Source organism: Hyalella azteca, unplaced genomic scaffold, assembly GCF_000764305.2.
Source record: "Hyalella azteca isolate HAZT.00-mixed unplaced genomic scaffold, Hazt_2.0.2 contig6269, whole genome shotgun sequence".
NCBI lineage: Eukaryota > Metazoa > Arthropoda > Malacostraca > Amphipoda > Hyalellidae > Hyalella > Hyalella azteca.
Window position 1 is genome coordinate 71111 of NW_025936434.1, and position 26279 is coordinate 97389.

Here is a 26279-nt window from a genome sequence, read left to right on the forward strand (position 1 = left end):
AGTATTACTCTTATTGTTTCCAGTCTCTCTCTCATATGCATCACACTCCATTATCAGATGCTCCACAGTTTCCCTCTCTCCTCTGTCACACATAAAACAAAATCCTCTCTTCTCTCATTCCACCTGTATGTCTGTGCATTCGCACTCAAAGCATTTGCTTTCACTCAAGACATTAGGTCTCTGCCTCGACTTCAGTCATAAATTTACTCATACTTTGGCATCTCTTTCATCTTGTACAATCTCAGGCTGTCCTATCTTTCCATTATTGCTTCCAAATTCTTAAAGCACATGATTTCACTCTCTTTTCTATTTATTCCTTCCAATCTTTGAGATCCCATTTGATCCCTGTTGCACCTTGTACTGTTATCATCCATTCCTCTCTTGATCCATCATTTCCAGGGTGAGCCCATGTTTCATGTAACTCACACATTCATACAATTGCATAACACTTACGTTCCCATTTCCTCACTCTCAATTTCCACAGGTACATCTTACATGCCCAACATACATCATTCTTTCTTTCCAGTCATACTTTATGATGGCAGCATCTTATCTTGCCAGCTTCCAATCAAAATAATTTTTTTATAAACAAAATCAAACTTGAACTTGGTATTAAAGTGACTTGAGTCTAGACTCTAAACCAATGCTGGAAGACTTCTACTTTTTACTAACGTGCAAGACAAGTTCAATTGAGTATATTCAATAAATTTGGAATATCAATGTTCCAAAGTTATCTATTTTGGTTCAACTGGAAACTTTGACAGATGAAAATGTTATGGCAACTAAATTTGAAATTCTGCTGTTTGGTACCAGCTTGTTCTCAAAATTTTTATACCCATAATCATTTTATTGTTGCAGTTTTCACATTGTTGCAGTTTTTATCTGCAATCTTTAGATGAATTTTTTTGATATGTTCAGCAGGGTGGAATTCTATATGGGAATCATTCAATATAATGTACATAAGTTAAATTGTACCCAAAAACCTGAAACTAGACTATATATTCAATTCAGGTGATCTTTTTGAAAATACTTAGGGGATTTTTTGAACCACTACTCTGGAACAATGTAGAATTCCACATTGCCAAGGATGGTGGTGTTTTCTGTAGAATATCCTGACTAACAGAAGAAAAAACATTATATTTATACATGTCATCTCTGGTATGACTTAACAGCTGTCTCATCTAACCACACATATTACAATTCTACCTGTAAGATGATCTCACATACTATTCTATATACCTACCGTAGCTCCTTACAAAATACATAAAATGACTGTTTACACATTATTACATTATTAAGAAAAATATTTTGAGAATATATTTTTAAAGGTCAATTTTGATGTTTCCTGATAGGAATGAAGATGATATTAATTTGTTACTAAATTGCTTTTCTTATTCACCAAAATTTTGGTCAACTCACACTTGGTATTGATCATATTGATATGCTTGAACTGTTTCTTTCAAATCTTGTCAACATTTCATAGAATTATTTATAGCAATTAATAGAAATTGCATAACTACTTTAATGATTGCTTGGTAACTACCTTACCTATATATTTTTTCCAGAGTTTTTCAATAGCTCATTTGGTACAATTTTACTATGCTAGATGGGAAAACTATTTTTTACCAAACTTATGAGTTAATGATAAATTTCTGTTATCTCTAATAGCAAAATACTAAACTACAAAACAGAATTTTTTTTCTTTTGAATAAATAAAGTTTTAGTGAAGATGGCAACTGAGCGCAGCCTGACAGAGCTGCTGCAGGCGGCACAGCAGATGACCACCAAAACAGACACAAGTCTTCCTCTGAGCAGCCTCCAGACCCGCTCCGATGGCTCCAAGCCTTACACCTCCATGGAGGTGGTCAGGGACGACCTCCCGCGAGTAGACCGCTCGCTGGCTCAGCTGGTCAAGGTGGGTGAGGCACTGAGTGGCTCAGCTGGTCAAGGTGGGTGGGACACTGAGTGGCTCAGCTGGTCAAGGTGGGTGGGGTGCTGAGTGGCTCAGCTGGTCAAGGTGGGTGGGACACTGAGTGGCTCAGCTGGTCAAGGTGGGTGGGGCACTGAGTGGCTCAGCTGGTCAAGGTGGGTGGGGCACTGAGTGGCTCAGCTGGTCAANCTGTCTCTTATACACATCTAGATGTGTATAAGAGACAGGATCTAAGTAACGTATGCCAAGAGGTGACAAGAGTGGACAGATATAAGTAACGTGTGCCAAGAGGTGACAAGAGTGGGCAAATGAAAATGTGTGCCAAGAGGTGACAAGAGTGGACAGATCTAAGTAATGTGTGCCAAGAGTTGACAAGAGTGGGCAGATCTAAGTTACGTGTGCCAAGAGGTGACAAGAGTGGATAGATCTAAATAACGTGTGCCAAGAGGTGACAAGAGTGGGCAGATCTCAGTAACGTGTGCCAAGAGTTGACAAGAGTGGGCAGATCTAAGTAACGTGTGCCAAGAGTTGACAAGAGTGGGCAGATCTAAGAAACGTGTGCCAAGAGACCAAAGCTATCACCTTCTTAATTGGCTTCACCATTACGCCGTAATTATATAATGACCGCACGCTATACCGAGCCTAGCTGTACTCTACATAATTACTGTCACAGATATATTCCTTCTGTGCTGCATATATACTCCGATACTTTCCTCTCTGAGTTGACGCTAGTCTTTTTTATATATTGATCATTTGCTCCTTCATACGTCGTATTGATATCGCTGAGCAATGCTGGGTGAAGCCGTGAGGCAGTAGCGGTCACTGCAAGTTGTAAGCAACAAATTTGTACTATCAAAAGTTTATTGTGGCTGTGCAATCTCATGAAGGTGCTGATACGATGTATAGACAGCGAAGTCTTGGCTGCGTATAACAAGTGTGTCTCAGGCAGAGCTACGCAGCGTTACTTTGAAATGTAGCGGCCGCTACCGCTACATGCTCTAAATGTAGCGGGCGCTACCGCTACCGCTACAATTGGTTAAATGTAGCGCCGCTGCCGCTACTGTAGCGGCCGCTACATGTAGCGCGCTACTGCCCACCTCTGATCTCATGTACCGCGTTCACAGACGGTATCTGAATGCATGTCACGGTAATTGGTATACAGAATATCGGTACAATGCTACCATACATTTAGCGTCAGGTTCCAGACAAGTCTACTAAACAGAGACGTTTAAGCTATGTTGATTGCGAGTTTATCTCGTCAAAACTTTTAATCAACGTCATTACCTACTACGTCTGATGTCTAGTGGGGTATTTTCAAAAACAAGGATTACGATGGGAAGCTGTATACCTAAAACACAGAGGATTCATTCATGTTCTCTAAGGACTGTACTTGAAATCTTTACTCACTGAGTGGAAGTGGGTCCGAGTGGGACAGGTTATCTGCCTCCTCCAACCTCTTTTTCAACAAGCGCCAAAAAAAATTTCTACTCACACAGTACAGACTTTTGGTAAAAATGCCAGTTTTCTTGTATCCGCTCTCTGATGTTACGTGACGACGAAAAATGCAGTTCTGCCAACCCCGTCCCCTCCGAAGTGGTTACCTACTGTGTTGCTGCCGCTGCACCGTCCTTATGACCTTATGATGAGTTTAGGACGTCGTAGTTCACGGTCACGCTGATGCGCCGCCTTCGTCATCCTGCGTCTCCGAGTCGTCGCTAGGCAGGCCACCCCGCCCTCGGGTCCCGGATGTACCGTCCAGGACTATTCCTCGTGACCCACTATTTAAAACTGTGTCATTCAGTGGGATAGAAACCGCGAGACTAATGTAGACATATTTTATTGAGAGTTGCCACGCGCAGGCACGTATGTTTTACATTGCGATATACACACGGATATTTTACAACATATATACAGTTTAATCCAAAACAACGGGTTTTTACAGCTTGGTACCTACGAACAAATTTATTTCAGAAATGATATGCAGTGATGTACTCATACCGAGNACAGATGTTACAGAGGCGTCAGCTGTTGCAGCTGTTACAGAGGCGTCCGTTGCAGTAAGTGATTCACCAGCGTCAGTTGCAGCATCTGCATCAGCCTTTGCACATGCGTCGGCTCTTACAGCTGATGAATTTGCGTCAGGCTTCACAGCTGCCAGCTCTGAGCAAATTAACGCAGCTGATACATCTGTAGATACTGCAGAAGTTGTGGTTATAGTGGTTACAGCTGCTTGGCAGGTTGTTCTCGTATCATCGCATGGCATTTTAGTTGAAATTTCCTGGTAGTTGCAGCTGCAATGCTCAGTGCTGTTTTTATTGTTGCCGCAGTTTCTGCAGTTAACGTTGCTATTGTTGCAGATGTCGCTGTGGGCACTGCTGCTATTGCTGTTGCTGCTAATATCCTTGTTGTTGCTGGCACCGCTCAGACACCAAACTCTGCAAAACATTAAATATAAATACATTAATTTTGCTATGCAGGTGGTACATGGTGCAGTGTGCTTTATAAGCTGCAGTGAGGCCTTATAAGTACTTATATCATTAGTCTGCTTATATCGCAAGTTCACAAGGAATTTAAAAGCAAAGAAAACGCCAAGAAAATTCACCATATCGATATTGAAAACGTTTCGGAGTCCAGCTCCATCATCAGTTCGACTAAACTAAAAATGAATAAAATCACTTTAAAAGTCAAAATTCAAAGACAGACATAAAACCTAAACAAGACCTAACATTATATCGAAATAAACAGGACTAGTTATGAACAACTTAGTCCTAGGGNATGCACAACTGTCACCATATCTCAGGTTGGTGAGGCGCTGTGGCCTGGCCGAGGGAGCCGTGGTGACACCACCACACTACCAGCAGACCAGGAGGCACACGCGTGAGTACCACCATAGCGTTATGACTACCACCACACACTGGTGTCACCACCCTGCTGTCTCTTCACTCACTGTCTTGTTTAATCACCACCACCACCACCACAAGCATCAACAACACCACCACCACCACCACAAGCATCAATAACACCACCACAAACATCAACAACATCACCACCACCACCACCACAAACATCAACAACATCACCACCACCACCAACACCACCACAACCACCAAAGTCATATCACCACCAACACGTAATGCAGTCCCGCTCTCGATCTCTTGTGAGCATCCGTTCCCCCAAACAAGCATAAGTTTATCACAGATCTATGTTCGATTTCGTTATTTTCTCTTTTGTCATTATTATTTTAGCATTTTTCCTTTCCTCTTACCTCCTTATTGTTTCATTTTTTGACTAGACAACATTTCCGAAACCGACACTTAGTTTTGTTTATCTCTATCGAGCGCCCACTAGAGAAGCGCCCGCTATATTGTCGTTCGAGGAAACATAGTGCATATCACAACACTGAGAACTTGATAGAATAAGTAATACTTGTAGTGCACATCACAACACTGAGAACTTGCTAGAATAAGTAATACTTGTAGTGCATATCACAACACTGAGAACTTGCTAGAATAAGTAATACTTGTAGTGCATATCACAACACTGAGAACTTGCTAGAATAAGTAATACTTATAGTGCATATCACAACACTGAGAACTTGCTAGAATAAGTAATACTTGTAGTGCATATCACAGCGCTAAGGACTTGATAGAATAAGTAATACTTATAGTGCATATCACAGCGCCAAGGACTTGATACAATATGTAATACTTAAAGTGCATATCACAACGCTTAGGACTTGGTAGTTTGTGCGCTAGTGCACCATATTTCACTACACTGGAGCTCATGCACAACTCTCACCATTGCTCAGGTTGGTGAGGCGCTGTGGCCTGGACGGGGGAGCCGTGGTGACACCACTACACTACCAGCAGACCAGGAGGCACACGCGTGAGTACCTGCAACCATCGCGTTATGACTACCACCACACTCTGGTGTCACCACCCTGCTGTCTCCTTGCTTACTGTCTTGTCTAATCACCACCACCACCACAAGCATCAACAACACTACCACCACTACGGTGTCACCACTACAACTACCACCACAAGCATCAACACCACCACAACCACCAAAATTATATCATCACCAACACGTAAAGCAGTCCCGCTCTCGATCTCTTGTGAGCAACCATCCCACAAACAACCATAAGTTTACCACAGATCTATATTCGATTTCGTTATTTTCTCTTTTGTCATTATTATTTTAACATTTTTAGCGCATTTTCTCATTTATTGAAAAAATGTACTATTGTGCTCGCCATGTCCGTCTGTCCGTCCGTCTGTCCGTGACCTCAAGTTTTCGTCGACGAGAAAATGCGCTCTCTGTCACTCACTGCAGTGAGTACTGAGTTATATTTTTTACTGTTTTAATTTCAGGCGGTCTTCTTAACGTCAACTTTTACTGATATGCACCTGTCTCTTATACACATCTNCCTGTCATGTCATGGTAACCTGTCATGTCATGGTAACCTGTCATGTCATGGTAACCTGTCATGTCATGGTAACCTGTCATGTCATGGTAACCTGTCATGTCATGGTAACCTGTCATGTCATGGTAACCTGTCATGTCATGGTAACCTGTCATGTCATGGTAACCTGTCATGTCATGGTAACCTGTCATGTCATGGTAACCTGTCATGTCATGGTAACCTGTCATGTCATGGTAACCTGTCATGTCATGGTAACCTGTCATGTCATGGTAACCTGTCATGTCATGGTAACCTGTCATGTCATGGTAACCTGTCATGTCATGGTAACCTGTCATGTCATGGTAACCTGTCATGTCATGGTAACCTGTCATGTCATGGTAACCTGTCATGTCATGGTAACCTGTCATGTCATGGTAACCTGTCATGTCATGGTAACCTGTCATGTCATGGTAACCTGTCATGTCATGGTAACCTGTCATGTCATGGTAACCTGTCATGTCATGGTAACCTGTCATGTCATGGTAACCTGTCATGTCATGGTAACCTGTCATGTCATGGTAACCTGTCATGTCATGGTAACCTGTCATGTCATGGTAACCTGTCATGTCATGGTAACCTGTCATGTCATGGTAACCTGTCATGTCATGGTAACCTGTCATGTCATGGTAACCTGTCATGTCATGGTAACCTGTCATGTCATGGTAACCTGTCATGTCATGGTAACCTGTCATGTCATGGTAACCTGTCATGTCATGGTAACCTGTCATGTCATGGTAACCTGTCATGTCATGGTAACCTGTCATGTCATGGTAACCTGTCATGTCATGGTAACCTGTCATGTCATGGTAACCTGTCATGTCATGGTAACCTGTCGTGTCATGGTAACCTGTCATGTCATGGTAACCTGTCATGTCATGGTAACCGTGTCCAAATGACCCACATTGTACAATGAGCGCCGTGGCACCTCACCTCGGTATCCGTGATACAGCCGCCATACTAGCTCCCTGGTAACGTCCAGTGAGCTGCACATCACCAGCCTGCCTGCTATATTATACGGCATATCTTATTGTCTCGTATAATCCGATATCTTCTTGTCCCGTATAATCCGATATTTTCTTGTCCCGTATAATCCGATATTTTCTTGTCCCGTATAATCCGATGTCTTATTGTCCCGTATAATCCGATATTGTATCTGTNTATTCCTTCTGTGCTGCATATATACTCCGCTACTCTATGGTCCAAAGCTATCACCTTCTTAATTGGCTTCACCATTACGCCGTAATTATATAATGACCGCACGCTATACCGAGCCTAGCTGTACTCTATATAATTACTGTAAATTATATTCCTTCTGTGCTGCATATATACTCCGCTACTCTATAGCCCAAAGCTATCACCTTCTTAATTGGCTTCACCATTACGCCGTAATTATATAATGACCGCACGCTATACCGAGCCTAGCTGTACTCTACATAATTACTGTCACAGATATATTCCTTCTGTGCTGCATATATACTCCGATACTTTCCTCTCTGAGTTGACGCTAGTCTTTTTTATATATTGATCATTTGCTCCTTCATACGTCGTATTGATATCGCTGAGCAATGCTGGGTGAAGCCATGAGGCAGTAGCGGTCACTGCAAGTTGTAAGCAACAAATTTGTGCTATCAAAAGTTTATTGTGGCTGTGCAATCTCATGAAGGTGCTGATACGATGTATTGACAGCGAAGTCTTGGCTGCGTATAACAAGTGTGTCTCAGGCAGAGCTACGCAGCGTTACTTTGAAATGTAGCGGCCGCTACCGCTACATGCTCTAAATGTAGCGGGCGCTACCGCTACCGCTACAATTGGTTAAATGTAGCGCCGCTGCCGCTACTGTAGCGGCCGCTACATGTAGCGCGCTACTGCCCACCTCTGATCTCATGTACCGCGTTCACAGACGGTATCTGAATGCATGTCACGGTAATTGGTATACAGAATATCGGTACAATGCTACCATACATTTAGCGTCAGGTTCCAGACAAGTCTACTAAACAGAGACGTTTAAGCTATGTTGATTGCGAGTTTATCTCGTCAAAACTTTTAATCAACGTCATTACCTACTACGTCTGATGTCTAGTGGGGTATTTTCAAAAACAAGGATTACGATGGGAAGCTGTATACCTAAAACACAGAGGATTCATTCATGTTCTCTAAGGACTGTACTTGAAATCTTTACTCACTGAGTGGAAGTGGGTCCGAGTGGGACAGGTTATCTGCCTCCTCCAACCTCTTTTTCAACAAGCGCCAAAAAAAATTTCTACTCACACAGTACAGACTTTTGGTAAAAATGCCAGTTTTCTTGTATCCGCTCTCTGATGTTACGTGACGACGAAAAATGCAGTTCTGCCAACCCCGTCCCCTCCGAAGTGGTTACCTACTGTGTTGCTGCCGCTGCACCGTCCTTATGACCTTATGATGAGTTTAGGACTTAGTCCCAGTTTATGATGAGTTTAGTTTGATGAGTTAGTCCCAGTTAGATGATGAGTTTAGGACTTAGTCCCAGGTCAAGCTGATGCTCCGCCTTCGTCGTCCTCCGTCTCCGAGTCGTCGCTAGGCAGGCCACCCCGCCCTCGGGTCCCGGATGTACCGTCCAGGACTATTCCTCGTGACCCACTATTTAAAACTGTGTCATTCAGTGGGATAGAAACCGCGAGACTAATGTAGACATATTTTATTGAGAGTTGCCACGCGCAGGCACGTATGTTCTACATTGCTATATACACACACACACAGAGATTATACCTACAAAATATATAGTTTAATCCAAAACAACGGGTTTTTACAGCTTGGTACCTACGAACAAATTTATTTCAGAAATGATATGCAGTGATGTACTCATACCGAGTTTATACAGAAATGTATTTTCTTGTATTGAAGTGTTACGAGTGTGTTATTTGTATACCCGAGCACACACCCCGACTGCCATGTGCAGTCACTCGGGGCGCGTATTGGTTGGTTGTTGTAGTTTTAGGTTCACTGACGTATATAGCCACTAGCCCACTGTAGCGCAGTGATAGCGGCACCGAAATGAGAAGAATTATCCGTCTTTTCGAGCCTCTGTAGAAGCTATTTTTTCCCCCTGAGTAACGCTTGTCGGGCGGCGCATGGCAAGCATCGAGGGCGATGGACCGGCGTGGCCGTGGGTGGTGACCAAAACTACCCTCAGACACTCGTAACCTGAGGGAATCCCAAGGTCTTTGGGACGCCCTGGTCAAAGGTTCTTGTTATGTTGCCACATGTTGTTGACAGGTAGTTGCCGTCACGGTTTTATCGCCACGAGTTGCCGTTATCATCCATGTTTATCCAATTCCGTTGACGGGAAACGTGGACTGTACTGCAGTTGACAGTAAACTGTTGCCAATCTAGCTGCCAGTTGCCGCATGTAGCTCTCCTGGCAATAAACAGTAACTCTCAATACAATTCATCACTTAATTATCTGTCTGTTCATGAACACGTTCACCTATACAAACTTTATCGCTCTTCCAATTATTATCATAAATGAACTGGCAACTAGACTTACTTATTGATTTAATAAGCGTGACAATTGGCAATTGGTGTTGTTGGTTGAAGGTTACCGGCCAACTGGTAATTAGTGTGGATAGTTAGGCCGCATTACATGACGGTAATAGTATAGATATTACCAGTACGCAACTATAGGTGATTAGTGCAGGCAGTTAACAGCTTACCTTGTCGCGTGCGGCGGCAGCGTAGACTGTCTCCTCCAGTCTGCTGACAGTCTTGTACAGTCGCTGTAACGCAGCTGCTACTGCTGTGTCAGGCGCTACAACTGTTGCAGATGCGTCAGCTGTTGCAGCTGTTACAGAGGCGTCCGTTGCAGCAACTGATACACCTGCGCCAGTTGCAGCATCTGCATCAGCTGTTGCACATGCCTCTGCTGTTTCAACTGATGAATTTGCGTCAGGCTTCACAGCTGCCAGCTCTGAGCAAATTAACGNAACCTGTCTCTTATACACATCTTCGACGGAGAGTTATTGTCGACTCGCATTTCCTAACCGAATGATTACAAGCTTTTGATGTGGAAGGCTCGAGATCAAGCAAGGCGAGGGTGAAAAGTGGAGTGCCGCAGGGAACGTTGCTTTGTGCGATCCTATTTCTCACTGAAATCGACGACATGAATATAAATGTGAGCCTCTCCACGACAGTCGATCATTTGCGGACGACGCTAGGGAGCCGTGGAATGGTACGGACTTGACAAACTGTGAGAGTGTTCGTGATATGCGACTGGGCCCAAGTGAACAACATGCAACACGAAATTTAACCAAGTCAAGTATGAGGTTCTGAGATAACTGGTAGAACAATTTGAGGTGGGCCATTGCTGCCTGTCACCTGTCGGCACGGGAATTTTGAAGCAACTCGTTCGCTACGTACCTCGGAGTGTTGAGGAGTACTCATGTCAGGTTTGGCTATGACTAATCGGCAATAACAGCGAGAGGCAGGCGACAAACAGGGAGCTGCGTCCCATGGCGCTACGGTCTAGTTTAAATCTCTGCGAAGAGGATTCCTTTTCGTGACGGGGCCGAGGCAGCACCTAGGACAAAGGCTGTACGTGTTCCTGAACACAATCCCTGATCGACCGCCCCTACACCACTTCCAGCGTCAAGAAGCAAGCAACAGCATCGTGCATGAGCAGCACAACTGAGGGCAGAGGCACAGTAGGCTTATTATTCCGTTGCTTTCCGGGACCTTGTCGGCGATGAGCTTACTTTCCGGCGGCGATTCAGCGTGACCTTGTACTGCTACGGTCGAAATGCTTATCAAGGTTATTACTGACAATTAGATTGAACTGTAGAGTGCACGCAGCCCTGCAGATAAACTGCCTTATACTGCATACACCACTAATAAGAATGCTGCAGCTGCAGCTCTTGTTCAACTTATCCATGCCAGAGACGCGACTGCAGCTGCAGCTGTTGCTGCTGCAAATTGTTTGCCAGTTACTGTCTGGATCAACACAGCTGCTATTTTTTTTGCTTAAGTGGGGACAGGGCCTGACTGCTGCGTTATTGGCGACCGTGCAATTTTGTTCTGCGCTTAAAGAGCGAACAGAGCGCGGTAAACGTTCGGCTGAATTGCTGAGACGGGTAGTAGGGAGCTGGCCTGAAGTGACGTTTGTTGTAACATGTGAGGACGGAACGTTCGTTGCAACGTTTGTTGGTACGTGTGAGGACAGAACGTTTGTTGGTACCTGTGAAGTCAGGACGTTTTTTGAATGCATTGATGACATGACATTTGCTGGAGAACGCGATGGCATAATGTTTGCTGGAGAACAAGATGACGCGTTCGTTGGTGAACGGGATGACACGTTTGTTGGGGAACGAGATAGCATAATGTTTGCTGGAGAACAAGATGACGCGTTCGTTGGTGAACGGGATGACACGTTTGTTGGGGAACGAGATAGCATAATGTTTGCTGGAGAACAAGATGATACGTTTCCCGGAGAACAATATGACTCGTTTGTTGGTGAACAAGATAACTCGTTTACTGGAGAACAAGTTTGTCTGCATTGCAATAGTGAAGTGCGCTGGTGTATTGCTTTAGAGGTTTCTATATATCTGGGAGGTGGCAAGCCTCCTGTGTGGGCAGGGAGCAGGCTTTCTGCTGGGTAAGGGGCAACCAATACATTTTCATGCTTGCCGGTGGTTGATTGAATATTTGCTTCTAAAAGACATCCGGTGCTAAAATTCGTAGACTTGGGGTGTGAGCTTGAGCCCGATGAATGTTCCTCGGACAACTGCTTCGATAGTTGTTTTTTTAAAGGCTGCATCGATGAATGGTATTTTAACAGCTGCGCGGAGGACAACTTGTTTGACAGCTGCTGTGCGTGGAGGTGGTCACTGCAGTGATGGAAGGGACACCTGTGCACGTATTGCCTGTTGTGTTTTGCGTTCATCAAATAAGATTTTTCTCGCAACGCTGCACCAACATCTGCCGTAGTTATCCTCGTGTGTCCGTGGTGTGTTTGGCCGCAGGATGGGCTCGTGTGTTGGCCACACATACCCAAGTGAGGTGACATTACATATCCATGGTTTTCGTGGGTATCCTCGACATTTCCGAATTGCGATGCTTCATTTTGGTCTGAAGATTGTCCCAAGACCCCAGTGACTGGTAGGAATTGGGTCTCCAATAACCAGGAACTGGGTCTGTTCACTGTCATCTTGTGCGACCCAGGGTCCAAGGAACTGGTCGGAGGTAAAGATGAAGAAGGTCTGTGCTTCCAACCATCAACTTGCAGAACTTGCAGCACTTCTTCCTCAGCGTCGAATCGTTCGCTTCCCTCGTAATGAGGCACGATTTCTTCATGATGTTTTTGTGGAGGATTGTTAGGATGAGGCTCGTGTCCTGGTGCGTTTAGCCTGTCACTGGTGGTGTTACGCACACTTTCTGCTGCTGCCCCAGAGATAAGGTACGCGTTGTCACGTAAAGTATTCTGGTGCAAGTTGTATGCGAGTTCGCTGCTGACGCTCCTCGAGGTGGACCACAGACCTCTTCCCTCTTGCGAGGTTGGAGGTAATTGAGTCTCTCTGATCTCTGCCATCACCTTCCCTACTTCTGACAACTCGGGTGTCGCCGTCTCGGACAACTTTCGGATGACATGTCCCTCGTTTGACAATTGTGGGATCGCTGGGTACAGCAATAATTCCTCCCCACAGCGCAGAGAGCTTGGTGTGGGCATATTGAAGTAAGAACCTAAAGTGGCGTCTGGGAGAAATAATGCGTTATTTTGTGGCATGAGAGTCCCTGATGCCATCTCAACGCTGCCTGATGTCCAGCGTGGCTATTTCCCTAGTGATGCCACCCGCTGACCATCGCTGTCACTGATCTAGGATATGGGGAACAAAGTTAATGGTGTATGCATCAAATATTTGCTAATTGTGGTTTTAAAATGAGAGCTTAAGGTTCTGACCTCGTCTTTAGAACCCCAAGCAAAGATAAAACTTCATTCATGCCATGTTCACTGCATTCATGTTCATGTAAGGTTCTGATCTTGGCTCGAGTCACTTGATAAATTGAAAGTTGTGGGCTCGGTTTTGAGTGCTATAGGTTAGAGAATCGGAAGTCCTGCAGGCATGAGCTTTTAACCTAAAACTTACACTGCACTCCGATGACGGTGAACTAATTGCGACTTTCTATCAATAGTTACACTAAGTTTTTTGGGATTTTTTCACTTTTGAACACGTGAAGAAAAAAACTTTTATCAATTTTCTGAAATTTTTGCTCCCATTTCTGCGCACCAGCTCCTCGCTTCACTGAACACACTGAAGTGGCTTCTGAAATGTACACTTTGTGATACTGGGTGCACGTGTTGTTCGTAGATGTATTGCATGAAGGCATTCATAAAGTCACATACAGAGTGTGAATATAGTACACGGTCCATTGCTCTGTTGGGGAAAAGGCAAGTTTTGCAATCAAATTAAGTATTCAAGTCACAGGTATTCGCTGCCATCCAGGTTAGTTCCTTAACCCTGTATATTTTAGGCGAGTGACTACTTGAGGCAAATCCCTGGTCTGTTGTATGACCTCTCTTGTATTTCCCGTGATATAATATGTGTAACCCATTACCTTTCTGAATAATATGTGCAACCCATATAATACCTGACACAATATGTGTAACCCATTACCTTGCTAAATAATAGTATAACCCATATAATACTGACACAACATGTGTAACCCATTACCTTGCTGAATAATATGTGTAACCCATTATCCGCAGTATTTTGCGACGCCTCGCAAGTTTAGGGCCCAAATGTAATAAAATCTGCATGTTATACACCGACTAATATGGTGAGACCCTCTATACAAACACACCAACATAGCTTCCATATGAACACTCAAACGGACCACATGACCTGCCATACAATACAAATGTGTTCTGTACACATGTTAGTCCAGCGCTTCGCTCGGAACGTACAAAGGCATGGTAAAGTTACGAGGCTCTTTGTGTTGTGAGGCGTGTGAGGCCAAGCGGTGGCCTCTACTCAGAGGCCAAGGGTGGCCTCTACTCACACAACCCTTGGTATTGTTAGGCGTGTGAGGCCAAGGGTGGCCTCTACTCACACAACCATTGGTATCGTGAGGCGTGTGACGCAGTGTGAGGCCAAGCGGTGGTCTCTACTCACACAACCCTTGGTATCGTGAGGCGTGTGAGGCCAAGCGTGGCCTCTACTCACACAACCCTTGGTTTTGTGAGGCGTGAGAGGCCAAGCGGTGGCCTCTACTCACACAACCCTTGGTATCGTGAGGCGTGTGAGGCCAAGCGTGGCCTCTACTCACACAACCCTTGGTTTTTTGAGGCGTGAGAGGCCAAGCGGTGGCCTCTACTTTAACAACTCTTGGTATTGTGAGGCGTGTGAGGCCAAGCGTGGCCTCTACTCACACAACCCTTGGTATTGTGAGGCGTGTGAGGCCAAGCGGTGGCCTCTACTCACACAACCCTTGGTGTTGTGAAGCGTGAGAAGCCAAGCGGTGGCCTCTACTCACACAACCCTTGGTATTGTGAGGCGTGTGAGGCCAAGCGGTGGCCTCTACTCACACAACCCTTGGTATTGTGAGAGGTGGCCTCTACTCACACAACCCTTGGTGTTGTGAGGCGTGTGAGGCCAAGCGTGTCCTCTACTCACACAACCCTTGGTGTTGTGAGGCGTGAGAGGCCAAGCTGTGACCCCTTGTCCTCACACAACCCGAGATAAGAGAGGCCCCCCTATCACTCGTCACGCATCTCGCGCGTAAACAGACTGGCGTGTCACTGGGATCATATCTTTACTTTCATTATTATTATTTCTCATTTATTATTTACATTCTTCTTATACTGCACATTATTTCTCATTTATTATCTTTACTTTCTTGATTAAATTGATTGATTAAATCAAATAATAATGTGCAGCTATGTTGCCCATTATTATTTTTATTTCTCTTATAGCTGGAAAACTTAATGGGTCATCTTGTTCAAATAGTGATACGTTTTCTGCTTTAGCTAAGACTATGCCTTTTTGCTGGGCGAAACTGGGTCAGGACGACACACGCAAGGGCTGAAGTGCATCGCTATTGGAACAAAGTCTCCCTCATCTCTCAGAGTGTACATATCAGCGGGGAAATTGTGTTGCAAAGTTGCGTTCACAGATTATCTTCTGAGCATAAGCTTCTTAATTAAATATACATCCTATATTCTTTGCCTTTTTTGTGTTATTATTTTGTTCAATTCTCGTGGTTCTCTTGAAGCACTCACTCGTATAATCTGTATAATGACACAGTGTCGTTCACGGTACCGACCATCCTTTGCAGCGCTCACAATAATTTAGCAAGACTGTAACTTGCAATACGAACTGCGTGCACGAAAATGAATAATTTCTCTTCTTGAAACAAAAACACGAATTTTTTAAACATTGACTTGCCAGCTGTATTATGTGACGCAACAAGGCTTTTGTAATCAAATAAATCAAACTGTTTAAGCACGCCAGTTATCAATTTTGGCATAATTTTCCTTGTCGATAACCTCGCTGTCAATGAGAGCAACAAAATCTGACACTCACGGCGCGCAAATCACGAGCTCAGACCCGCCACGACCTGCCACTGCGGCGGGCCGCGGCACACTGACTGCATCTGCACGCTAGGCAGCGGACGCGGATACCTCCAGCAACGGTGCCAGTTAATGGCCTGAGAAAACGGCTGAATCCGCTTACAAAACGGCCAAAATTCACGTTTCGGAATCGATTCATCGTTTTTCTAAAAATAATGGGAAACTTGTAATTTGGTGTGCAAATAATTTAATGTTATGGTTGAAATTGCAACTAGTTTGACGCCTTCAGCAATTTCTCCGGCCAGCGTAATTGAAAAAAATTAGATCAGTACTCGCTGCAGTGAGTGACAGAGAGCGTATTTTCTCACGTCCTTCCGTCCGTCACGGACGGAAGGACGCCACGGACAGATGTCACGGTCGGACATAACGAGCACAATGGCGCCTTTTGTTCCATAAATGAGAAAATGCGCCAAAAAGGCCTTAATTGTCTAATTTGGCCTGTATAGGCCCAACTGGCAACCCTGAGTCCACTTGCATGCGGCTTTCAGCCCATATGCCGCCGCTCGGTTATTACGTCGCACTATTTGCCCTTCACATACAGTTTACCGTGAACGCTTTAATTTCTTCCCATTATTTGATATTCAATGAAAAATGACACATGTTGTCTCCTTTCGCGCGTTGGCAGGTGCCGTGCCCTGCAAGTAACATACTTCGCAATTAAATAGTATTTTTTAGCGCATTTTCTCGTTTATGGAGAATATGCACTAATTGTGCTCGTCAGGTCCGTCCGTCCGTCTGTAACTTTAAGTTTTCGTCGACGAGAAAATGCGCTCTCTGTCACTCACTGCAGTGAGTACTGGGTTATATTTTTGATGTGATTTTCACGCGTGCACTCATAAAATCAATGTGTTATATTGTCCAAGCAGTGAACTTTCAAGCCCAAAGCTCGAGCAGAGAGCGAACGTTATTTAGACAAAGTCTCTTTCATTTCCCTGAGTGTAGAAATGATATCTGATATCACTTGTTACTCAAATGTTGAATATTATTCATGACGAGGCGCATTTTGGCGTGGGTTTATCCCTGTAGGGTTTACTAATATATTCAATACAATACAATGCCTCGGCTATCGCGGCTGATGCGTTCCGGACCTTGGCCAGGATAAGTGAAATTTGCGATGGCGAATTGATCAACTGATAGTAATTATTTTATTATATATTGTATATATACTATTGTATATATATATTGTATATATTTATTGTATATTGTATATATATATATATATTGTATTTGTTTGTCAAGATTTAATTGCTCTAAGTGTTTACTAACCCTTGCCACACTCTTAATATCGGTCGAATTGCGTGGGCTGTTAAATATGCCCATTGATTTCCTCAGAAAGCGCGAAGTTGAGGGAATGATTCTTCTCATTATTATTTCATAAATTAAATTGATGGTTTTCATAAAGTAATGAATGTTCTCATTAATATTTCATGGATTAAATTGTTTTTCATGAATTAATGATTCTTCTTAATAATATTTCATAAATTGAATTAAAAATTTCCATGAATTAATGATTCATCTCATTAATTCATGAATTTAATTAATGTTTTTCATGAATTAATGATTCTTCTTAATAATATTTCATAAATTAAATTAAGGGTTTTCATGAATCAATGATTCTTCTCATAAATTTAATTAATGTATTTATGAAGTAATGATTGTTCTCATCAATAGTTCATGTAAACCCACTATAAAGTACAACCGCGGTACGTGAATATAAAGCAAGATTACTGTACGTGTACTCTGAACCCTTAACCCAACCCCCGTTCTGACCCCTCAGGTCTATCTTGCTGGGGTCGCGAGGGTTGGACCTGCCTCACATGACTTGCCGCCTCACAGCCCTCACCGCGTCCCCTCACACGGCCTCCCCTCACACGGCCTACCCGGAGTCTGCCTCACCTGGTATAGGCCTATTGTTATCCTCTGTTGGATATATAATGTCCTATTGTTATCCTTTGTTGGATATATAATGTCCTATTGTTATCCTTTGTTGGATATATAATGTCCTATTGTTTTCCTTTGTTGGATATTCTATGTCCTATTGTTATCCTTTGTTGGACATACTATGTCCTATTATTATCCTTTGTTGGATATACTATGTCCTATTGTTATCCTTTGTTGGATATACTATGTCCTATTGTTATCCTTTGTTGATTATACTATTGTCCTACTGTTATCCTTTGTTGATTATACTATATTGTCGTTCTTGTTCTTGTTGTTGTTGTTGTTGTTATTATTTTTGTTGTTGTGGGTTATGTGGTTTTTGTCGTTTTTTATATTGTTGTTATTGTCATTGTTTTATGCGCTGACGTCATGCGCTCAAGACGGGGGTGATGGGTAAAGACACCTAGGGTTGTCAGGGAGGTTGCCACTCCCACGGGACTGTCCCACAAGGAGGGGGACACTGAGGGTGCTGGGGAAGAAGGTGCAGGCGACATCCCCGCACTCGGGGCAGACGTCGCTGAGTGTAAAGACCCTAGACCTAGACCTGGGGGCAGACCCTAGTGTAAAGTGCCAGGGGTAGGCAACAGGGGAGGGATATAGGGGGGCAGGATGATCCCTGGTCGATCCTGCTACAAGTTTTTAGTTGGGTAATATCAGTTCTCAGTTAATAATAAATTAATAAATAAAAAGTACTCATGAAATGCCGACCCTCACGCAGTTTACCCATCACTGCTTTCGGTCAGGATACGAGCGAGCATTTACAGCTCAAGCATCAGGACGAATATAAAAATTAGAGGCGGCTGAGCTATTTCATTTATCCTATTCCTAATTTACACTCGCTAGTCAAATTCTGAGACGTGCCTGTTCAATGGTTCACGTGTCCTTGGTCGAAAATCAGAGATAATATTTGAAATAGTTTTTTGAAAACACTTGCGTTAAGATCGTATTTGCTCCAGGTAAAATAGTTTAAGGAAACTTCTTTAATTAAAATGACATTCACTATATAATAATTGCTAAGCTCGACAAGACACTTCATATTGCACGAAGTATTGCACACGGTAACATTGGTCATCATAATTTCGGTAGCTACTGACAGACTAGGCTACTACCATACTGCTCTGGTACGGACAACTCTCTGCACAAGACCGTTTAGGGCCTAAACCGTCCTAACCCTAAACCCTTCCTAACCTAAACTTTAGGTAGACAGCGAGTAATCACTTTGTCGTGTGTATGACACGACTACTTGACGTGTGCGGTCTTGCACATTTTTGTGAATGATAAAATGACCCAACAGATGATGCATTAAAAACCCTCCTGGCGAATAATTAAAAATATCAAGTAATTTGGGGAACGACAGTTTCCTGTCGTTTACAGCGATTATTATCGAGTTCTTCCCAAACCCAAATAGCCTTAATTAATAGAAGCTGTGGATGCAGAAATGTTTAAGATGTGGTCGAGGAACTGGAGACCGCGGAGTTCCAGGTTATTGAGGTGGAAAATTATGCCATGTGCGAGCTTGCGACCACCATAGACGCCCACGACGAGGTACAGCATCAGTGTATTATAGAGAATAATTTGCGTTGTGTTTGCGTGGCAGTGAGTTGCTGGCAGCTGTAATGGCGAGCCTCGCCAGGTTGTTGGTGATAAGGCGGGAAGTCTTTGTCGAGAGGTTAGGACCAAATACCGCGGCGGTGCTTTTGTGTGTTTGTGAGGAATAACTAAATTGATTGAGATGGCAGTTTATATCCTGCAGTGGGGGGAGAGTGGCGTGTGGTTCATTTAACTGGGCTATTTCCGGGGGCGAGGCGGGCGAAAGCGCCTTCCACCTTGGCAGCTAAATAGGCAGCTGTACTTGGACGAGTGTGAGCGCTTTTTTGCATTACGTAAGATGCGTAAGCCAGGGTTCCCTGACATGGCCCTGTATGGATAGAGAAATTTCCAGGCTAAGCTCTGGAAGCCGGATGTTGCTGAACGAGCGACTCGGCGTAAAGGTCGAGGGAGGAAGAGAAGTTCTTCTGAATGTGGTTGGGGAAATGTTTTTGGCCGCCGAGGCCAGGATGATATTCACGTTCATCTCGTCCCCACATGAGAAGGGGGTGGCGTGAGGGTAAAGATGAAAGTGCTAAAAAGTAAAAAGGTGAAAGTGGATCAGGGTGGTGAAGGTGAAAGTGTATTAGGGTGATGAAAGTGAAAGTGTATCGGGGTGGCGTGAGGGTGAAGGTGAAAATGCTGGGCGTTGTGCAGTGATCGCCGTGTCGTGGACACCGGACCCCTTAGACAGATAAGATTATATTATGTAGATTGTCTCTCCCTCCCCCAGACAAGCGAGGAGGTGGAGTGTCGTGCGGCGCAACAGCGGCAGAGCGAGTGGGAGCTCAGCAAGCAGAGTCTGCTGCAGGCCTTCGTGCAGGACGGCGACCTGCTGTCCCTCAGCCTGCCTCTACAGGTCAGTCGTGTCTCATGGTCAGTGTAGTCTGCAGGTCGTTGGGGTCTGCAACTCATTAGCATGGCTTCCATTTAATTACTCATGAATCACTTGCTAAGACCATCACTTAGCAAGACCTCTTGTGGTGCAGGAGGCGCTGACGGTGTCAGAGGGCCGCCCCGCGGTCGGGGAGCCTGGAGAGACGGCATGCGGAGGGCTGAGCAGCGACCAGCTCGCCTACACGCGCCCCCTCGTGGACCACAATGAGCGCGCCCTGGAGCGCAGCTCTTCGTCAGGAGGGGCGGGGCTCGCTCAGGCCATGTGCGACCTCGCCGTCACCGTCGACGCCCACGACCAGGTCGCCGCTACGGGTCCTTGTATTGTTGCAGTCATTTGCTGTATTTCTGACGATAATTTGCTGTATTGTTGACGATAATTTGCTGTATTGTTGACGTTAATTTTGTGTATTTCTGACGATAATTTACAGCATTTTTGACGATAATATACAGCATTTCTGACGATGAGTTGCTGTATTTTTGACGATAGTTTTGTGTATTTTTGACGATAGTTTTGTGTATTTCTGACGAAAATTTTGTGTATTTCTGACGTCAATTTGCTGTATTGTAGACGATTGTATGGTGTATTTTGGTGGATAATTGGGTGTATTTCTGACGATAAATTGCTGCATATCTGACGATAATTTACAGCATTTCTGTGGATGATTTGCTGCATTTTTGACGATAGTTTTGTGTATTTCTGACGATAATTTTGTGTATATCTGACGTCAATTTGCTGTATTGCTGACGAGAATTTGGTGTATTTTTGACGATAATTTTATGTATTTTAGACGATATTTGGCTATATTTTAGACGAGAATTGGGTGTATTTCTGACGATAATTAGCTGTATTTTTTACGATAATTTGCGTGTCATATTGGTAAACAGTTGTGTTCCAATGAGGGTTGCGTTCGTTGTTCGGCTACCGCCGCTTGAGTTACCCCTTGTCACGAGCGTAATAACTTTAATATCAAATGAAACAATGAATTAAAACCTAGAATAATTGAGCAGGACTTGGGAATAACGTGTTAATAATAGTAATAATACCGTGTTCATTCAAAATCTAATAAGAAGAACGTGTTCATTCCGGATATTTTTGTGATGGATGACAGTTTTTCAATTTAACGATCTATCGATTTTTCCCGAACGTTTCGAATTGTCGAATATATAACCGTGTGGGTTTGACGATAACTTCATCCATGTTTATCTATACTGCACCACGAAAAATAGATGGTAATATTGTCCGAATAGATACGCATTTACTGCGTGTAGTAGTGATCGTTTTTTTTTAGATTTTAACTCGCCAAGCAGGGCCCTGATCACCCACATGATGGTAAAAGTTCTTCGATATATGGACAAAATTCTCTGAGTGCGTCAGATAATGACGTTGTGATGTTTAATTGGATAGTTTGTGTGGACCAGAGGGTTGGATAGTTTGTGTGGTCCAGGTGTTTAAGGTCACAGCAGGTATTGCAGGTGGGGTTGTTGCTGATGTATAGTACGGGGCGGGGAGAAGGTTGCAGCTGGTGGCACGGCTGATGTTGCAATTAGTTTAAGCTTCAGACCTGTGCTCTGAGACTAGTAGTGTGCTGACTCACTCACCATACAGTAGCGTGCTGCTACATACGCAGATACGCTCACCCTACTTTCTTAATATGCTGTCACCATTTTAACTCACCACTCACCTCTGACGCACAACTCACCTCTGACGCACTACTCACCTCTGACGCACCACTCACCACCCTACCTCACCACTAACTCATCCCTCCACCACAGGTACAAGACGCACATCAAGACGATGGTGTACAACAACCTGGCGAGGGCGGGACTCAAGGGCGTGCCTGGTCTCGCAGGTACGGCGCATTATTTTCTTGTGTATAAATTATATTATATAAATTATATTGTGACGTGTTACTGAAAGTACATGATGTGTACTGCAGCACACAGAACCTCTTCCTCTACTACTAGTCAGGGATAGTACCGAGGTTGTGACGTGTTACTGAAAGTACATGATGTGTACTGCAGCACACAGACCCTCTTCCTTTACTACAAGTCAGGGATAGTACCGTGTGGTTGTGACGTGTTTTAGCAACAGCAAAACTCGACAAAACTGTTATTCCAACACATCTTCCCCCACCAAGACGAGATGTTGACCAGAATGCTGAGAGAAGGAGCAATTTGAAGCAACTTGTGTACCAATAACCTTTGACGATACTGAATCGAATGTAACCTTGATCGAATGTAACCTTGATCGAATTAACCTTGATCGAATTATCTTTGATCGAATGTAACCTTGATCGAATATAACCTCAATTAAATGTAACCTTAATCTAATGTAACCTTAATCGAATGTAACCTGTTATCAGAGATCTAGCACAGTTCAGTGACGGTACATTAAACTGAGGTGAACATCGGATTAAATTAAAGCGGACCTTCATTCTGGGAAGAAAGTGTTCAGGGTACGCTAAATTAAAGCTGATCCCAAACACCTGCGCCTGGTCGTATCAGGCGCAGGTATGGCACCACTCAAGAGATTAATTCTTTCTGACATAACTTAAGCCCGTAACTCCAGCGCAAAATAAAGAATGTTTTTAAATTATTTTCATTGCTGGAAAACCTACTACTACTATCGGATTGTATGGTATTGTATTGCAATGTCTTGTATAAAATTTTATTGTTGTAATGTAATATATTGGCTTATCTTCTATTGCATACTAATATTTGATTTCAATAACATGTGCTCAAAATTATTCAAATTGCTGTTATTTATCAAAAGTAGCATTTCTACCCTCCAAGCATCAAACGTTGAAATAGCGTCAAATAAATGCTGTTTATTAATTGGTATAAATAAAGTATGTTGTATGTGCCCATGTAGCGCTGGTGAAGGCCTACATCGCGGTGTTTGTGGGGGGTGAGGTCGCCCCCCTGCTGGAGGACGGGGTGGGGGGCAACGGCGCCCCCGTGTGGCCGCTACTGTACTACTGCGTCAGGGCGGGGGGGTTGAGGGAGGCCGCCAGCGCTGCTACTGAGAACAGGTGCAGTAGTGAGGCCGTGAAGTGGCAGTGGCGAGGGAAAAGTGAGGCAGTAGTGAGGCAGTGAAGTGGCAGTGGTGAGGGAAAAGTGAGGCAGTAGTGAGGCAGTGAAGTGGCAGTGGTGAGGGAAAAGTGAGGCAGTAGTGAGGCCGTGAAGTGGCAGTGGTGAGGGAAAAGTGAGGCAGTAGTGAGGCAGTGAAGTGGCAGTGGTGAGGGAATAGTGAGGCATTTGTGAGGCCGTGAAGTGGCAGTGGTGAGGGAAAAGTGAGGCATTTGTGAGGTGTTGGCGATGAAGCAATATATCCACGGGAGATGATAGTAATACTATAGCATTATATTATAGTGCGAAAGGTACTCTAGAAATATGATATTGATATCGCATTATAATCATAAGAAGTAACTTATGAGACTACAATGGTCTGTAGCGCTAGGCATGGTCTGTGTAGAGACATGGTCTGTAGCGCTAGGCATGGTCGGTATAGACATATGGTCTGTAGTGCTAGGCATGGTCGGTATAGACATATGGTCTGTAGCGCTAGGCATGGTCTGTAAAGACACATGGTCTGCGTCGTGACGCCGTCTGTACATGTGCAGCTGCCCTGCAGTGGTGGAGGTGGTGGCGTGTCTGCAGCAGGCGAGCAGGTCTGCAGACCAGCGCGTGTCTGCAGAGAACGAGAAGCGACTCAGGGTCTCGTACAGGAGGTCTGCACGGGCCATCAGGGACCCGTACAAACGGGCCCTGTACTGCGTGCTTGCCCGTTGTGACGTCATGGAGGACCACAGCGACGTCGCCACCACCACAGACGACTACCTCTGGCTCAAGCTGTGTATGGTGAGTGTGGTGAGTGGTGTGAGTGGTGTGGTGTCATGGAGGACCACAGCGACGTCGCCACCACCACCGACGACTACCTCTGGCTCAAGCTGTGTGTGGTGAGTGTGGTGAGTGGTGAGTGTGGTGGTGGGTGTGATGAGTGGTTTGGTGAATGATGTGGTGAGTAGTGAGTGTGGTGGTGAGTATGATGAGTGGTTTGGTGAGTTATGTGGTGAGTGTGACGAGTGTTATGGTTAGTGGTGTGGTGGTGATTGTCCTGGTTAGTGGTGTGGTGGTGAGTGGGTGATAGTGTGGCTGTGTTAATAACAAGTTTGATTTTGTTTTCAAGTTATATTGTCAAAATAGTGAAACAGGATTCAAGAGCAAAAGTGATGGCTATTTGGATTTATTTTCTTCTCCCACTCATTTCTCTGAGAGTATTATCGTTCAATAGTGTAATATAATATTGTATATAATATTATATTTTGGTTATAATAGTGTACATGTAATGTTACCGGTATATCTAATATTATATCGAGCTTATAATATCATAGATGTAATATTATAGCTAATATTATATCAGGCTTATAATATCGTAGATGTGATATTATATCTAATATATTATGGTTATAATAGTGTAATAAAAAATTGTATCTAATATTGTATTACGGTCGAGCAGGTGGAGACAAGCAGTGAGGGGGAGCGGGTGCCCCCCACCCCCACTGTAGGAGGCGCAGGGGGGGCCAAGCAGGACGTCTTGACGCTGGCAGCGCTGCAGCGACTCATGTACAAGCAGTACGGTACGTCACGTGCCCTCATGCACACATATCCTTATATGTATCCTTACACGTGCCCTCACACGTGCCCTTACATGTGCCCTCACACGTATCCTTACATGTGCCCTCACACATATCCTTACACGTGCCCTCACACACCTGCCTGTACCGTGACGCTATAGTGACCTGCCTGTACCGTGACGCTATAGTGACCTGCCTGTATCGTGACGCTATAGTGACCTGCATGTACCGTGACGTTACAGTGACCTGCCTGTACCGTGCCACTTGTTACCGTGACGCGGCTGTACCGTGCCACCTGTTACCGTGACGCTTGTCACCGTGACGCTTGTTACCGTGACGCTTGTTTCCATGCCACCTGTTACCGTGACGCTTGTTGCCGTGACGCTTGTTACCGTGACGCTTGTCACCGTAACGCTTGTTACCATGCCGCCTATTACCGTGACGCTTGTTACCATGACGCTTGTTTCCATGCCACCTGTTACCGTGACGCTTGTTACTATCGGCTCTCACGACGATCGGGTCTACGTCCCGGAGCCACTCGACGCGTTACTGCGCTTCGACCAAGGATCGTCACCTCAACTTCAACCACCGGGTCGATTTTTTTGGTCCGCGGAGCGACCTACGCCAGTCGGGCTGCTCCGATCGCTTTTGTTAATGGCCGGCATTGAACTGAACCCGGGCCCCCCGGTTTGGAACTGCTCCGTCTGCAAACTCATCATCCGCAAAAACTCCACTTCCGTAAAATGCAACAAATGCCAACAATGGTGCCATTATCGCAAATGCTCATCACTACCAAACGTAAACGCCTGGAACCCGAATTTCACTGCACCCTGCTGTCTGCAGCCCGTTCCGGCAGCTCACAGACCCCCTCAACATCACACACCCGTGGCCTTCCACATATTGCAATTCAATTGCAACGGCCTGACGAGCAAACTAGCTGAAATCACCAACTACTTGGAAAGCAACGGCATACTTCTCTGTGCTCTCCAAGAAACAAAACTCACCGCTCGATCGAATCTAAAACGATCCGGTGCGACGCGACAGAACGCACAACAACGGCGGAGGCCTCGCCTTCATGATTCATAAAACCGTGACATATCGCGTCATTGAAGCATCAAAGCCTAACGCAGCTGACGCGCATCTGGAACAGATGGCTGTTGCCGTCACGTCCGGCAAAACCGAAATTCTCATCTACAACATCTATATCTCGCCAACGACCAGTTGTGCCCC

The 26279-nt window shown here is 44.6% G+C and overlaps 1 protein-coding gene across 1 annotated transcript in view; it reads left to right on the forward strand.

Annotated features, from left to right (window-relative positions):
* The first annotated feature begins 1563 nt into the window (after window positions 1-1563).
* Window positions 1564-26279, forward strand: part of LOC108682863 (nuclear pore complex protein Nup93) — a 38908-nt gene continuing 14192 nt past the window's right edge. The window contains exons 1-11 of the mRNA XM_047880788.1: window positions 1564-1915; window positions 5739-5815; window positions 17765-17923; window positions 18345-18451; window positions 19376-19473; window positions 20249-20374; window positions 20505-20773; window positions 22186-22262; window positions 23285-23444; window positions 24036-24273; window positions 24932-25198. Of these exons, the coding sequence (XP_047736744.1) occupies window positions 1730-1915; window positions 5739-5815; window positions 17765-17923; window positions 18345-18451; window positions 19376-19473; window positions 20249-20374; window positions 20505-20773; window positions 22186-22262; window positions 23285-23444; window positions 24036-24273; window positions 24932-25198 (1764 nt within the window). The 5' untranslated portion in view covers window positions 1564-1729. The remainder of the gene's footprint in view (window positions 1916-5738; window positions 5816-17764; window positions 17924-18344; window positions 18452-19375; window positions 19474-20248; window positions 20375-20504; window positions 20774-22185; window positions 22263-23284; window positions 23445-24035; window positions 24274-24931; window positions 25199-26279) is intronic.